Source organism: Coenobita brevimanus, chromosome 51 (genome assembly GCF_032717465.1).
Source record: "Coenobita brevimanus isolate Jiangsu-jjx chromosome 51, ASM3271746v2, whole genome shotgun sequence".
In the NCBI taxonomy this organism is placed as follows: Eukaryota; Metazoa; Arthropoda; class Malacostraca; order Decapoda; family Coenobitidae; genus Coenobita; species Coenobita brevimanus.
Window position 1 is genome coordinate 35764066 of NC_137004.1, and position 17441 is coordinate 35781506.

The 17441-nt window shown below is 39.5% G+C and overlaps 1 protein-coding gene across 1 annotated transcript; it reads right to left on the minus strand.

Moving 5' to 3' along the window:
- Positions 1-351: 351 nt before the first annotated feature.
- On the minus strand, positions 352-9804 carry LOC145400208 (sulfotransferase 1E1-like). The gene is made up of 8 exons (XM_080272723.1): positions 9710-9804; positions 8370-8550; positions 6883-7028; positions 5504-5705; positions 4653-4779; positions 3513-3679; positions 1991-2099; positions 352-464 (listed from the first exon to the last, which is right to left on the minus strand). The coding sequence occupies exons 1-8, from the start codon at positions 9802-9804 to the stop codon at positions 352-354; spliced, it is 1140 nt and encodes a 379-aa protein (XP_080128849.1).
- Positions 9805-17441: the final 7637 nt, after the last annotated feature.

Below are 17441 nucleotides of genomic sequence, written 5' to 3' on the forward strand. Positions count from 1 at the left end.
CTTGTTAAGTCAAACATCATTAAGATATGTTTTATTGCAATAGCACAATGACAGCTTGATAACATTCACACTTACATTATTATTGTATGTTACCTGAAAACATAACATCTGATTAATATTGTAAAATGTTTCTGGTTTACATTAACGACTGCAAACAGCTACGGGAAGACATCCAAAAGGAGTTATGGAAGACTACTTTTGACCCCTTCACCTCAATGGAATTATTCTAGGCCGACTAAAGTCACCTGAGAGTGGCAGGAATAAAATATGAATGATGTTATATTAAAGAAGTTACACAAATTATAATGGAAGACAGCAGCATTAGCTAGAGTGGCAACATCGACCTGTGTCCTAATCGCCCCACTTGAAAGGTATACCGGTGTCAGCAACGTTGTCCTTGATCCACTTGTCCATCTCCTGATTCAGCTCCTCGGACATGTAGTTTTTCCAGTCACCCGTGCGTCCTGAAGCACATGAGGGTATTTCTATAGCATTATAATTTTCTTCCTTTCTTAACCTGCTCGTGAACGGGACAACTCTGGCATTCTACTCCTGGTAAAGCCTATCTATCTAGAGATTGTATTCAGCTATGAAAGAGTCATGGGAAACCAACAGTCTTCTCAAGGCCTGGACAGCTCTTACTTTTGATCCAGCTAACGCCCTAAAAGTATACTTCGGTCAAGGACCAAAGAGAAAGTGATTGGTGCTTGGCTATGGAAGATAAGGCCTTGATACGGAATATACTTCTGAGTACTGAGGTTGAATGTAAAACAACTCCACGAAGATTTGCTGTGACTCACATTCATATAGAGTGAGATCTTGGAATGCCATGGATGAAAGTAGTAGATATGGAACTATTAAGGAATGCATGTGGTGTGCATATGGTGAATAGTTCAATATATAAAAAGCTTCGAGAACTTCAAAGGAATGATGAGGAGCTGAAAGTTCTATATATTTTTTTTTTCCTAAGCCTGTTTCTGCATCCCTACCACCTCATGCGCTGGTGAAAACGGATCGGATGAAGATGATGATTTTAACGTCTTCGTTGTAAGGACTATCTTCCACGCTGAGTACAACAGTATGGTGGCTGCAAGGATCATATAAAATAGTAATAAGTGTCATCGAGCAGAGAAGATTCTAAATCATTATTTACACTCTCTTCATTACGTCGTAAAGAAAATGAGACGGAGCTATACAGCCAGGCGAATCTTCTTTGATTAGGTAGATGTCCGGCAGTAAAGATTTTGATATTCGCAGTCTCCATAAGCATCTTTATTGGCATGCTTACTTATTTTTGAAAAGCCAGACAAACATCTGAAGCTTAACCAAATTAGTACACTGACATCGCTTAACCAACTTAGTACACTGACACTGTATCATTCTTGTTATTTACAAATGAATTTACATAGTTTGGGATGGATTTTTTTAATAAGAGGGGTTAGATATAGCTTTCATTCACCCTTCCATTACAGAATGCTTCCATAACCTGAAAAACTTGCTTACAGAGAAGACAACAATATATTATAAAAGATGTCATCGCAACCTAAGGATTATATTTCGTAAAAAAAAATGATAAAAGTTCTTAACAGGTTTTCTCTTATTATAATATACTGTCAAGCAAGGGTACTGATTCACATTTGTCGCATCGTAGGTTTGTCTGTGCAGGATAGACAGGAAAACAGGAGTGCACAGTATCCCGACGTCTCCTTTTCCTTTTTCAAATTATAGTATAGGGGGAAATTTCTTCTTTTTTTTTTCTTTATCTTCCATCTTTTCCCACTTCTATTTGGGACCGATGTGTCTGACCAATCTTCGCCTCACAGCTCGATCTTGCGCCTCCTTTCCCTTCTTTACCTCTCTCTCTCTCTCTCTCTCTCTCTCTCTCTCTCTCTCTCTCTCTCTCTCTCTCTCTCTCAATTTCCCAAATTTACAGTCAGTATACTCTGTAAATCCCAGCACTGGTCAGTATCTCACAAACACCAGCACGTACCTTTCCTGAAGAATCCTCCTGATGTCTCCTGAAGGTGCTTATTGAAGAGTCTATCTGCCACGGGTTCCCCACGGGAGCTCATGGACGAAAAACTGCAGTGCTCAACAATCTTTGGATGCAAAAATATTTAAATACAGTATAATAATGTGATCGTCATGATAGGTGGTGCTGTGTCAGTATCATCGTCCTGTTCATGCTTCCAACTAAAATTTTCTTTGGTTAAGAAAAGTCATTACTCGAGAATTAAAGAATATATGCTGCCAACGAAGTCAGGCTGAATATGTACTGAGGGAGAGATTTCTTTCCTGTTAATGACACCGATCCCCAATTAGGTGGGAACTCCTCCTGATGCTAAGGTCTATTTAAAAGATAAGTGAATGAAAGAATGTTCGGTACATTCAGATAGGAAATCTGTGCCAATTAATGTATTCCTATCACAACTTTCATCTGTAGAACGGCAACTCATCCCGGAATGTCCTTTTTCTCGTTCATCGAAATGTAGTGCTTGAGAATCTAAATCAATAATTTGGACTGTTAACTATGTGGTTTTCTTTTTCATGTATTACTGTATGTACTCACTAAGCCGTATTATTTAATTTTAGTATTCGAGGTGTAGGCAGTAAAAAAAAAAAAAATCTGTCAAAACTGAAAATGGTTATCCTGTATGCCACGTTGCGCAAAACAATTACCAAAGACACAGAAAGGTCAAATTTGTTTTATATTCCAACGTTCAGATCAATCATGACGACAAAAACGGGGAATCAGTCAATCCCATCATGATGACGGTGCTAATAATATGCCAAGTAATACTGTTATTTCAATCGGCATGACACTGAGATCATTAATTCTACCAATTGCAAGGCGAAAATACGTAGCTCAGAAGTGGCCCTTCTTCCTCAGATGCTAGGTAATATATATTTCCAATGACTTTACTGGGCCAAACAATGATCACGTACTATATTCTGCATGTCATCGAATTATTCTGTTCGAAATATGTGACCATCAAACCCCTGATAATGAATTTTGTAAAGGTTGCCGAAAAATACCATACTTTGTACAAGATTTCTAGTTTAGCTTTGGCACCTCTCACGTCTCGGGTCATGCAAGGCTCCCATAAGGGTACTAATATGAAAATATACTGATGAAAACTAACTTTTCCAATTAAATGTTATTCACAAATCTAGAATGGGAGAGTTCAGTCGTTGTTCATGTCTCTGATACATCCCTTCACAGTTTATCTCACACTTTCTAGACATTAAATACGTATTATAATGAAAAGAAAAATCAAACTAGCTATTTTTATCTGTCTGGTATACAATAAGGATTTTTATGTTTGTCGAGTATATATATCTTTTTTATTTAGTTTTTTTTTTAACCTAGTGCTATATGTCGACAAAAATATGCTTTTAAGCTGATGTCTAACTGGGACAGCATATAAAACACTCGACACATTTTGTCTAAAATTGCTCCGAATCCTTTACTGCAACGAGGCAAATTTCAAAACAATTTCCAAGCTACTCACGTTCTTCAGCTGCGTGTCTGTTAAGCTGGTGTCCAGGAAGTCATTGAGTTTCCGCATTTCAGCCATGATGTCAGCCTTCATGTCCTCATAAAAGACAAAGTGCAAGTTGGGGTGATTCCTCTTCTGCCACGCTTGCTTAACGTGTGGCCAGTACGGGGAGAAGACCACTAGCAGGTTGAAAAACATAAAATGAGATGAAATAATGTCTTTTAAAGTATGAAAGACAAAGCAAATTAATCGTATATTTATGGCTGGAGCAACTAATGTTTGAAATATCACTCCCTACTGATAAAAAAACAAAAAAAAAACAAAAAAACAAAAAAAAAGACATGTTGCCCTTCTTCATAGTTTTGCAATGTAGCAACCCCATTAAGCAACACTATTTTCCTTATACCGTGATATCAGTTCTTCATTTCCCAGTATACAACTTTAATGCATTTTAGTGAATAAGTTTTAGAGCAATAAGGTGCTGAGGTCACCGTCGGAAAAGTATTCATGAGGCATAGTGTCTTGAAAGTCCATGAAAAAAAAAAAAAAAAAAAAATCACGAACAGTGGAAGTAATTATAACTTGTGTTCGACTTCATTTGTGCCTACATTTTTTCCCCCTGAGAATAAAGGAATTAAAATTGTGACCCTAACAAGAAATGGTGAAAGCCAAAAAAATGAAAGGAAAAACGGTGTAGTTATCAGTTAAAGCCACCTAACTCGTTCCAGTTCTCAAGATATATCCCATTTCAATTACCCCTGAGCTTCCTAGTATTTTCTTTATATTTTTCCCCACTATGTTTTTGCCTAGAGTCACTTCTCTTAATCCTGCGGAGAATAGTAAGGTAAAAATTTTAGGTATGAGGCTAAATGCAATAGCTAGGCGAAACGTGACCTATGTCGAACCACGTCTATTTGCAAAGATTTCATGTCTCAGTGTCGGTTACTACCCCGTGTTGTTTTCTCTCTCTCTCTCCACACACACACACACACACACACACACACACGTACGTTATCATACTCACTAATGGCAGGTAAGAGACATACAGAAAAGCAGTTACCCACGGCAATATGACGAAAAGGCATTATGAAGTCAGTGCGGCTTCCAGAATCCCATTTCCCGCAATAATTAAAAGCATTTCTTAATACTCACACTCGTTGTTCATAATCAGCTTGACGAAATCCTCCAGAGATCCTTTATAATCATAGATTTTCACCACCCTCATGAAGTGATAGAAGGATACAGCCATGTCTTTGGGGTTTCTCGCAACATACACAACCTGAAATGCGGCATAAGTCGAGGAAAAAATATGGAGAATGTTGAAGGGTTTGTTCGATTACAGTGGAAAATTGAATATGAGAGAGAGAGAGAGAGAGAGAGAAAGAAAGAGAGATAGAGAGAAGGAGAGTAATATTCATGACAACATCAGACAGTAATGTCCAAATGAGGAATCACAGCAATCACAACCTTAATAGCTCGAGTAGCCCTATATCTGCCACTGATACACCTAGAAATTCTAACATCAGACGATTTTGTTCAGGAGAGAGAAATCCAAGCACTGAAAAAATCGTGTTCTAAGCGGCACTAGATATTTCAAAACACCACATCCTTAGCGGTTTAATCTCCACACCTCAGTATTTTCTTGTGTGTTATTGATGTTATTGATGCAAGGAAACGCTAAGGTGTATTATACTAACTGAGCTGCAATGAAAGGGCCACTACGAAGCTTCCTATGCCACCTGGAGTATTGGTTAATGTTTAAGGATAGTATTATTTATACTCCTTTCACACTGACCCGGCCCAGATTTTCGTCCTTCTGCATCTTATTTCGTCTTGCTCAGTGGCAGAATAAGACGATACTACGGCCCTATGTTCTTTCTAAAGCATTACTTCGTGACTAGCACCATATTCAGGAGATAATCCATTCCCATAACTCAGCATGAAGAGATGGCAATTTTAGTCTAAGTTGCAGAAATATGGGTACAGCAACAATTTCCACACACCTTGGTTCTGTCCAGGATATCCGCGGGGAAGAGGTCGAGGGGGTAGTGGCTCTTGATGACGCGACGGCCAGGGAGCGCCTCTATTAGCTGCAGACACAGGCCGTCCTCCTCGTTCTTCCCAGGGGACACCTTCCTCAGCACCTCGATCAGCGTCTCCAGATTCAGTTCCTCGACTCTTTGCGTGTCGAACATCATATCCAGGCTGGAGTGCGGCGGCAAAGACGGTGAGTGAGAGAAAAAATGGAAATCAGTTTGTCTGTCAGTCAAAGTGATGCAAAGAAAGAGCAGTGATGGGGAAAAACGTCTTTCAGCTTGTTCTTTAGCCTAAACAATGCAAAGAAGGGAAGGTTGTGAAAGAAAAAGTGTAAATCAGGTTCTGTGTTTGTCAAAATGGTGCAAAGGAAGAGAAACTGTGAGAAAAAAGTGGAAATCAGGTTGTGTGTATGTTGAAGTGGTGCAAAGGACAGGTGGGCAGAGAAAAGGTGTAAATCAAGCTGTGTTAAGTACGTGGTGTAAAGTAAGAGGTGTCGAGAGAAAAATTGTAAATCAGGCTCTGAGTTAGTTGCAGTGATGCAAAGTTATTTTATTTAGTCGTAATAATATACCTGTGACAGAGCGCTGAACGTTATTCATAAAGAGCAAAGGCAACAAATAGAAAGTAGGACTTTAAAGAAGAAAAGTTTTTTTTAAATGAGTAATTATTGTTTATACTCCAACGCGATTTCAGAAAGTCCTTCCTTTCTTATTATATATCAGATACCGATATCGTCCCACCTAATTCTTTTCCAGATATGAAAGATCTTGATCAATAATTACATGTTAAACATAAAATTATTCATCAGAAAAGCTATTTATTGTGAAAAATGATACGCGTGAGCTCCGGTGATGTTACAGTTATCACAATAATGCATTCAGTTACTCTTTTATCGCATATCTAAATAAATATTCACAGTAATATCAGCAAGACAAAACAACTTATAAAAGCTAATTACAGTATTAGCATTCAGATGTGTTGCCTGTTCTATGAAGCCTACGTATCTTTTCCTCAACGGTGTGTACACCTAGGATCACAATCTGACAGCAGCCAGACTAAGCAGATGGATGGGGACACAAGATTAACAAGTATCACGATTAATATTATCCCATGCATTGGACAAATATTTATTGATAATTTGGTTACCGTTAGACGATTTTATTCGATTAACAACTACTTCTTGCGGGTCAGGAATTAGGCACATCGCAAGCAACATTTCGACATTCACACAACTTGGATCACATTCAAATGCAATATTTTTATGACAACATCCAAACAGTTATAACTGGCTTGGGCATTATCATAGAAGGCAAACAGTTAATGAAGCTATCTAAAACCTTGTCACCTGATTTCTATTGAGCGATTCCAGAGTTTATCATCTCCCTGCGGGTTGTCGAGGTTGGGGTTATGGAACATGGTCCAGATCAGCTCTTGCATCCATGTAGTTCCAGACTTTGGGAACGTCATCACCAACACGTCCTCTTGCCGAAACTGCCAGAGAAAAAAAAATCGAAATGTGTAAAATCGATAATCATTCGCTGCTTCATTCCAATGACGTAATATTATATCTCTATATTCAACTTCAGACGCTTTTCTTCAGCTTGGGTAGATAAATCAGGCTGTGAAAAGGTTTGTGGACACTGTTACTAACTTCGTCACAGCAAATGGTTTCTCCAGCATTTACAAAAGGTATTAAATGAATAAAACGTCACCGGACTGAAGAGGTCAATAAGCAACAGGTAGGTAAAGTAGTCAGTTTTGTAGGTTCCACTGGTATATCTCAAACTCTTGACTGATATTAGGTAAGTCCATTAATCGCTACTGAATACCGATTTGATTTTTTTTTTTTTTTGTACACCTTTTTCAGTGCATAAATTACCTGTATATACACCCACGTTTCCATGATTATATTTTCATTCTGTTCTAGGTTCGTATTTCGACAGGTCCCTCGTCACTGTTCATTATATGCATTTGCACACAAAAGGGTGATGGTTTTGAATATTGCGTTGTTTTTGCCAAATTTTACATTAACAATATTCCCGTGCCCATATGAACTGTTAAAGTAAGCAGGATGACATGTAAAGTGTTGTCACCTCATTTTCCATTTTTGAAAACCTTTCGACTCTTTTGCATACGGGTTTGATCGGTCATTAGTGAGATGGGCTGACAAAGGAAGTAAACCCCTTAATGTAAGCAGTGGGTATTCCTCGACATCTATTTTCTTTATGCAAAATATCAGCTTCGTAATTCGGTTGCTCAGACAACCAAAGATACAGGCTGCTGTTCAAGTTATCTTCCTTGACAGATGTTCAAGCTGTAGTTCTGCATACTGTTCGCCGCTTAATGTATCCACAGTATAAAGTATGAAGCAGAAACAGCAGCATCTGAACTTAAGTATGATAGATAATATTTCAGTGTGTTGCTGGATAAGTGCTGGAAGCTCATAATGCTGTCCTTGAAGAACTAAGCTCAAGCGTATAAATAAAAACCAAGATTACTATTCTTTTTTTCTACAAGGTAATTCCATATATACAATGGTTCGTAAGCAGCGCTCCGCTAGAAACACATCTATGTTGTTCAATGTGCTGTTGTGGGAGCAGGAAATAAATAAATGATGCAGGTTAAATACTGCTAACAGAGTCATCCATGCAACACACGAGACATCGCCCGGCAGAGTTGAAGAAGAGAGTTATATATGGGCCACCCTGTATATTGGAGTATATTGTATCTAGTGGTATTTTCTTAATTTAAAAATCTGAAAGGGAGCTCGACTGATTAGAGAAGAGTGCTTAACCTTACTGTAGAGAAACCAAGAATGCCGTCAACACTTACGTCGAACTCTTGAATTTTGTCGAGGAATTTGGGTGCGGTGCCGGGGTAAATCCATCCGTCTGGCAGGATGCGGATCATGCCGTGGTTGTACATCACCTGGCTCTCACCTTGCTTGGCCACCCACTCGTCGCTCATCGCCTCATACTCGTGTCCACTCGCCAGACGCTTCATAATCTTCATCCTGGAACAAAAAACCTTATAATCGGCTTCCTATCCTAACTAAAATTTGTTCTGCAGGAGAGACAAGGAAGGGATATACCAGAATCTTCATAGTCTCCTTTTCTCCTGTAGAGTGGTCCTGGGCTCCAACCCATGCCTGCTCGCTAGACGCTTTATCAGCTTCCTCTTATACTCTGATTCCCTAACCCCCAGAAATCCCATAGTTCATCATTCATCAGACTTGCAAATATTGGTCTTATTCACGATCGCTAGTCCATCACGCAATTTACCAACAGAGAAAATGTTAGCGCAACTGCTCGGTAACCCACGTGTAAAAAGAAAGGAAAGGGTCTGCAGACTTGTTGAAGAGACTGAAAAAAGTAAATTTCGTCAGACGAAGTGGCAGAAACTAACAACAATAGGTCACCGTGGAAAAAGCAGGTACACTTTTTGCCATGTAATGTAGTACACCAAGCTGCTGTTGAGAACGATAAGGAGGAGGAGGACGATAATGAAGACGATTCCTCAGCGTACCAGAGAATCAAGTGTTACTGCGTAGAAAAAGTATGACATCTAATATTTACAGGCTTGTTAATCATATACATTACGTTCCTTTATGGTCGTGCATAAACATACAAATATGATAAGTCAGTGTCTTGGATATTTTGGCTACTTATCCTGACTCGTTATCATACTTTCACATCCTACACTGTCATCCATTTCTCATGCCTTTAATTTACTAAGATATTGTACCATAAGCTCACATTTTCCCTTTCATTACAACAAGCTTGGATACATGCCTACTACTGCTTATTTTGACACAACATTTGCACTCATTCGACAAAACTACAGCCCTGGTCTCGACCGGTGCAAACGCCCTTTTGGACACGGTCTTTCTCCTCCAGAATACCCGGCCTGGCTAGTTGCTTACCTTTTCTGTTTTCTGATATGTGCAGTGTGTGAAAATTATTTAACTGTGCTCGTTACTTTTGTGAAAGGTAAAAACCAATCTGCGAGAAAAACTGATTTCAAAAGACAGTGTTCAAAGTTCATGGATTCAACTTCTACCCACTGCCCGTCATTTTATTTACTGATAACATTACGCTAAGTAGAAGAAAGAGTCCGTCATTACTATTTACAAGTTTTTTCTCTGGACTATCTGCCACTCATCAAGCTCCTACCATGGTCGCAGCATCTGCTTCTTACGCTGCAGTGGTACAGTAAAATTGTTAATTTTCTCCTCAGCATGAGGTCGGCCAACATGCCGCTCTAACATTGGTAATATCTACCAAGCTTATACAACAAAACCGAATCATCAGTGTTATACTATTCGATTAGTTTCTGTAATAAAAGTGTTTTGATATTCTAGCCAGCATGTGGACGGTCAACAGGCCATTCTGAAAATGCGGCAGCCCACTCACCAGTTTCCTGTAAGGGGTCGGTCATTCCCCTCATGATACTTGGGACAAGAATGTTTACTCACAGTGACGCCCAATTTGATTAGATACAAGCAGTCCTTTTTTACTTTAGCAACAACACTGCCAGACGTACGAACATAGCTGCTTCCTACCCCACCCTCAGTCAACTCATTCACACACTTAACTCTCACATCTGTTTTGTATAACAGGGTTGGTTCATTATGATTCCTTCATCACCGTAATAATAAGGGCTGTATTGTTACTGGTTGTGGACAAAATTTTTAAAAATCTATGAAGAGAAAGCCAAGAAAGACGACAAGACTTTTATCGTTTACTGTTAATCTTCAAACAAACCAAAACAGAAATGAAGAGATGTGTGAATTCATGGACCGTATGTGGGGGACTGGTTCTCAGACTCTCAAACTGACTCTGCGAAGGTTAAATTTGTGATCATGGCATAGGCCAGGGGTACTCAACTACTATGTGTGAAGGTCCAGACACACAGTTTCCTACGCAGCAAGGGTCCGGATGAGTCTTAATTCAATTTGTGATAATAAGAAACATATAAGAACACACATTGCAATTTACTTCGAGCTACATGGATTTTTTGCCTAAAAATGTTGATGAAAATAAACTACAGAAATCATTTCTCAGAAAAAAAAATCATTGAATGTACATTTTTTCTACAGTAGTAGTAACCATCCATTCCACTAGCAGCCAGTGTGCTGGGGTCCACACAAAAGGTCACCGCGGTCCGGATTTGGACGGCGGTCCGCCAATTGAGTACCACTGGTATAGACGAAGGACGAAATTTCGCCTGTTATTTCTTCTGTTTCTCATATTCCTCAGGTGGCTAATATTCCCTGAACTGAGAGAGTGTATGATTATTTCTCTTCCCAGTCTCCCTGATATGATTCACCAGGGAGGAGAGTGACGAACATGCCCTAAATATGAAGCAGACTCAGTGCAGCAGTAGGCGAAATTTTATCCCAGACTGTACCGTTTTTAAGCATATTACCGGTGTGCTGTATGTTACCGTTAAGTTCCATACCTTCTGTCAGAGTTATAAGAGTTCTTTTCTTACAGCAGCGTGTAAAACCGCGGCCACCTCACACGAAGCTACCTCACACACCAAGGCAGTGGTGTGGAACAAGAACTGAGGAGAAAGACAAAACACGTTCTTGATAATGGTTGCTAGGTCAGAGCACAATGAGTTTCACTGATACTCTCAGTTCTATACGGCTGTTTAAGTTTAGGGTGACAGGTATCCTATTTTTTTCCCATTTCAGTAACAACTGTGACCTTACGTATGGTGTGAAATATTTTAACAGTAATAGTAATAATAATAGTAACTATAATAACAATAATAATAATAATAATAATAATAATAATAATGGAAAAAATGTTACGAGTGAATCAGTCAAAAAAATATGAGTAAAATTATGAGAAAGCAACTGCATGAGGAGTAAGGACAGTGCCCTTACCTGGTAAACAAATCAACGTGCTCGTGCTCTCGTGACCTGCTTCTTCCTCCTTCCCATCCCTTATTCCTTTCCTCCCCTCCCTACACCGTTTATTCTTTACCCCTTCAAGCCAGTGATGTATTTTGTATTTTCTGGCTCTCTAATGACCATTTTATTCAACCTGACAAAGATTTCCAAATAAAAACATTAAAATCACTGTCAACCCTTCAGTACGTCTCCCCTAACTCTAAGACATCTGGAGGTAACAAAAGGAAATAATATCACCGTAAGATAAATCGTTCGACGTAGAAAGATCGTATGTAGACTTCAGCATCCCGTCAATACAAATGTCCTACCTTATGCGGAATAAAATCATCTGAGGGAAGCGAGAGAGAGAGAGAGAGAGAAACATTCGGTCTAACAGGGTTAACGCCCAGTCAACTCGCCCCACCGTTATTATCTTATCAAGACCATGTAACGATAACGAGGCACGACGTTCAGCGATCAATGTGTGTGTGTGTGTGTGTGTGTGTGTGTGTGTGTGTGTGTGTGTGTGATGAGGATATTTAGGTCAGTTCCTCAAGAACCTCGTATTACAATCGGACTACCACAAGAAGAATTTATTGTTTAGGAAAATATTATTAATTAAAGGATATACTGTAAAACTGCCTCCTTTAAACCTTTGGAATGTTAAAATTTTCTTCATCATAAAAAAAAATATATATCCTGGATTTAGCTTAGGTAAAATACCCATGTGCTTCTATGACGGCTGAAAGGTTAAGATTTTATGACATAATACAGTATAAAAATACGTCCGAATCTGCAAAAATTGTGAGGTTACAGGGTAATGGATCTTTCCTCCTGAACCCCTATAGTGAAATCCGATGCTGTTTACCGTTTTATTTATAGGGAGTTACATCCACTGAATCATAATCGAGTATCTTATATATTCAGGTTGTATGAGTAACGAAAAAGAATACATGAACTCCAATACAAGTTAACTCGTACAATAAGTAAGGAGAGGTAAAGGAGGAATACTTGCAATCTCCACCTTTCCTTCGCCTCGCACGTTCACATTTCCCACAGTTTGTGGTGGGTGGTGGCGACCCTCATCCACTCGCTTGATGCATACTTCTTCCTCACCTTTATTTGTCTGAGTCTGCCCTCCTTTCTTCCTACTTCTCTCTTTCTTTCCTGTCTTTTTTTATTACTCTTCTTTCCACTTCAGGCGACTCTGTACCGAGTGACAAGCCTAATGGTTTCCTGTAACCCAAGAAACCATTAACAACGCTGGGTGTTAACCATATTACCAGTAATGAGGTGATGTGGAGCCTACTATGGTGTCCCTGTTGACTGGATGGTGACACAAATGGAACGTCCATCCAGGAACCAAACCTCATTTTTCCCTGTGCCTCGCTGTCGAGAGACGTTGTCAACCGCAGGGGGACATCCGTTCACTTCAGTGGATGGCCCTGCAAGGACGGTTGCTTGTCTGTGGTTGATGGGTCTGCTCAGCCAGACAGACAGGGTTTGATCAGTGCCAACAACAGCTCTTGTACAGTTTTGAATGTCATGTGACATCAGCCACAAGCAATTTGTTTGATACGTATATATGGCTTTCAACATGTTTCTCTTACCGTACCTATAAAAATAAAAGCTAAGAATTCCTGTCAATCGACTACACGTGCCAAAGTGTGATAAACAAATTTTACCAAGTCCCGATCTTCCCCTACTGTACAAACCACAGTAGTCGGTTCACATCCAAAATCCTCTCTGCACTGCCGGCTAAAAAGGATTAAGGAGAAAGAAAACTTTTTCCAAGAGTCTGACCATCCAAAGAATCGAACTCATGCACAGTATGCAAAGTTAAACTATCCAGACATAAACATGCAGCTATTCACAACTTTCCTGCGTTGATCGTGAGAATGAGGCGTCTGGTGGTTTTGTTGCCGTAACGCCCCAGTTGGAGTATCCGATCTTGCATAGGCTGAATCCCCACGGGGTGACTGAAGGTGTCCCAATCACGAATAGTAAAAAGAAAAGTAGTCTGGCCATCCGCCCTTAAATATGCTGGATTACGGATACATACATATATATTTACAACTCTGGCGGGAGGCGAACCCGCGTCCACCAGCGTGCGAGACGCACACTCTACCATTGTACCACAGAGGCTCTAGACAGATAGATAGACAGAGAGATAGATAGATATAGATAGATATATATTTCTTTTCTATTATGAAAGGCTGGTTATGGGTGAGAGGTGTTGCCACTCGCCCAGGCTGCCATTACTCGCCCGTCTTTCCAGATGGTGGCAATGGAAGATCACCGACTTTCTGTATACGTTTATTTTTTATTTTGATTGATTTTACTAGTGAGTTTTTGTGGTGAAGACGTTACCAACAGCCTTTTGAAACCGAAGAGGATGTTTCCGTTAAATCATTGTTTCCGTATGTTAAGTTCCCCATTTCTTGCCAAAAATGTTCAGTTTGGATAAACCATTTCCCCAGCCACGTTCAGAGGACTGCCATTCATTTTACTGAGCGGAAGACTTCACGCCATCCCATCACCCCCATGCCTACATCCCTGTCGCGGCATTCTTTTCTTTTTTGCCTGTTTATGCCATCTTCACTCATTGTCAGTCACGCTACAGTAGACCATCTTCTCATTTTATTTCGCACCATCGCTAAACTGACCCTCTCACAGTCGGGGCAGCTCTAATATTGTATTCCATCAAATGCTAGATTGTTTTATTCAGCAGAGGGTGAGTGTTGGGAGCCTGAAGGTTAATTCTAACACCAGTAAACATCTAACAGCAACGACAATGCGACTATTCTATCCTAGCCAACGCCAGACGATTGTATTCAGGTGAGGGCGAGTCACAGGAACCTGAGAGTATTAAACTGATTAAATTATTGCAGGTCCCGTAGCAATATTGTGTAAATAACTGGAAGAAATTACCTTTGTGGACTTTTCAGATTAAACCCGTTCAGTGCAAAAGCGTTACACAAATGCAATAAAACGAGGAAGAGAATGTTGATTAAAAGTTCTGGAACAGTTGTTGGAGCTGAATTCTAAATAAATATTATTTGCTGCTAGCCAATGTACAATTACTACAAGTATACCAGGTTGTTTTTGCCTGATGGAACTAAGTCACTCGCACAACTTGAACACTAAGTCATGTTACCGGGAAATTTATTTGAGATAGGAATGAGTCTTCTTGGTTACTAGTCAAATCAGCCCTTCAGCCTAACTACACCTGGCCGCCACCTGAACGTAAAAGTAAAAAGGGATCTTCTTTAAGTCAATGCAAACGCGATAGAACTATAAGCGTGGGTACCCAGCATAACTATTCCCGAAGAAGATTCACGGCCGAATTATAGTATCTCGTGACTGCTGTGAATTTCTGTGATGTGAATAAAAACGTTCATCGAGAGTTGGATGAACATACGACGTGCTAATCAATACCCAGAACCCCCTGCTGACAATCTGGTAGGAAGAGATCATGTTCTAAGTGCTTTTGGACAAGATGTTATCAGTCTCCCTTAGCAAAATTTTTATCAGTACATCATATCCCATCGAATGTTAACCGATGCAAACCAAGTGGATAATAGAACAATTTAAGTAGAAGATTATACCAATGAGAAAACGTGCACAATACAGGGTTTGGAAAAGTGCTATGAGGTCCTCAATTAGCAGTATTCTAGTTGACTTTGGGATCTTTCTCAACACCTCCTCCTCAATTATTTAACCTGCCTATTGAACATCATTATATTATTTTACGTTACTGATTCAAAATTTGTAGATATTAAAACGATATACATAAAATATACGAGAAAATGTTAGATCTAGTACTTCTGAAGAGGCTTCTCACCCAAAAGAATACGGTTCATGGTCGTCCTCCAAGTGACGCTGGAGATTTCATGACATGTTTCTTAGGGAATTATTCTGTACATTACGCTTCAGTATGCATTGTACCGGTATGTTACTCAAGCACACTGCGTCGATTTCATGACGATATAAATAACATACAAGTGACTGTTTTGAGTGTAATATGCAAAATCAGCCGCTAAGGAAGAGGTTATATATAGCCTTCCATGCCATCTAGAATACTGATCTCGTTAGCAATAAATAACATGCGGGAGAATATTTTAGATGTAGTATGTAACTTAAATCAGCAAGGAAGAGGTGCTACGAAGCCTCCTATGCTCAGTCACCCAGGCAGCACAGGGCAGTCTCTGCATCTCTGCGTCGTGTGCTCAGACCCTCAAGACTTTACGGGTCGCTTTTCCTTAATTGGATTCCTTGCACAATGACACTGATAACTGACGCTAGTGTGAAGCTATGTGGTTGAGAACCACTCGTGTAGGTTCAGGAGGGCGCTGAGAGCAGCTGCTGGAGCTACCGTTTCATCTGCTGCATCGTACCAAAGAGCTTATCGCAGGTATCACCCAGCAACGGGTGCGGGTGGCAGATAAAGATTCTTACTATTTTTAAAAGGAATGTAATTATGAGTCGAGATAAAAACAAATCACTCCCCAGGACAAAAACAGTAACCCCTCTACAGTACAGCAAATAATTTCTGTATATTATTAAATTTAGTCAAGCTATCCTACGGTACTTACGACTGGATTCAGTTTAGGAGGACGACTTGCAGTGAAGGGGTTCATGAAGGATATATCTAACCCAGCCATTTCGAAAATTTCTCCTATACTGAGTGATCTTGCTTGGAAGTGACGCAAACGGAATTCAAAATACATCACCGGAATCAAGGGGTTGAAACAATTAATATTAACTTCAGATTTAACGCTTCCTACAAAGATTCAGTGGAAGTGCTGAAACTCCTATGAAACGACCAAAAACTGTCACTCTTCCGTTGTATGTACAGCCTGAGAGTTCTGAATCGGTTATTTTTTATCTATTTATTTATACATTTATTCATTCCTTTTCCTGCATTTCAGTTTGCTTACTACTCTGTTGTGCAACGACTAACTATTTCCGCCGTCATTTTCTTGTTCATGCTAAGCACCTTTTTATGAAAAAGGAAACAGTATTATGAGTTGCTAACTAGAAGTAGATGAGAAAAGAAGTTATCTCATATAGGCTACATACATACAAAGTGCATAAGCATATACATACATAAATGGTTATGCATACGTGCACACACAATAATTTACATGTCCACAGTTCTAAACATTGTCAGTAAAAATGAAAAGGCTAACTATACTGTAAACAGCAAAATGAAATGTAAACAGCGAAAAAAAAAAAAAAGTAGGAATCATGTAAAATTATATAATGTCAAAATATCACGAATACTTTTAAAAAGCCTTTGAATGGAACGATTTTATTCGAACGGAAGGACAGCAATTTGTGAAAAAAAAAGTAGATTAAGAAATGTACCGTAAGAGAATCTCAAATACGATAAGCTTGTACGATAACCTTGTGTGTGTGTGTGTGTGTGTGTGTGTGTGTGTGTGTGTGTGTGTGTGTGTGTGTGTGTGTGTGTGTGTGTGTGTGTGTGTGTGTGTGTGTGTGTGTGTGTGTGTGTCACAAAGTTCGTAGCCCATCACTCCACTTATCGAGAGAGAGAGAGAGAGAGAGAGAGAGAGAGAGAGAGAGAAATATTTCATTACTAGCACCATAATTGTGTTAATCCTTTGTTTTGGCTCAACTTTCAAGATGGAAATATGTCAATTTTAGACCAAGTTAATGAAGAGAGAGTGTATTTACCAGCACTAGGGATGATGTCACAGCTAATCTCACTGCCTCACAAGGAGAACAGTTTAAGAGGAAACTACCTCCATTCCACATTTCTTCGGGCAGGGAAGACAGTTTAAGCTAATGCAGTTTGGCACCGTAATCTAATGGGCCTCTGATTAGGGCTCTTGCTTTTCTTGTATTAGGTGAGGCAGGTGATGTGGGATTTACCTGCGCCACACCTTTTACTCCCTAGAAATGCGGGAAAACTATGTTTTGAGAATATAACTAAAAAAATTAACAAAAATACATAAAACTTAAAAGTTCTCTTTGTCTGA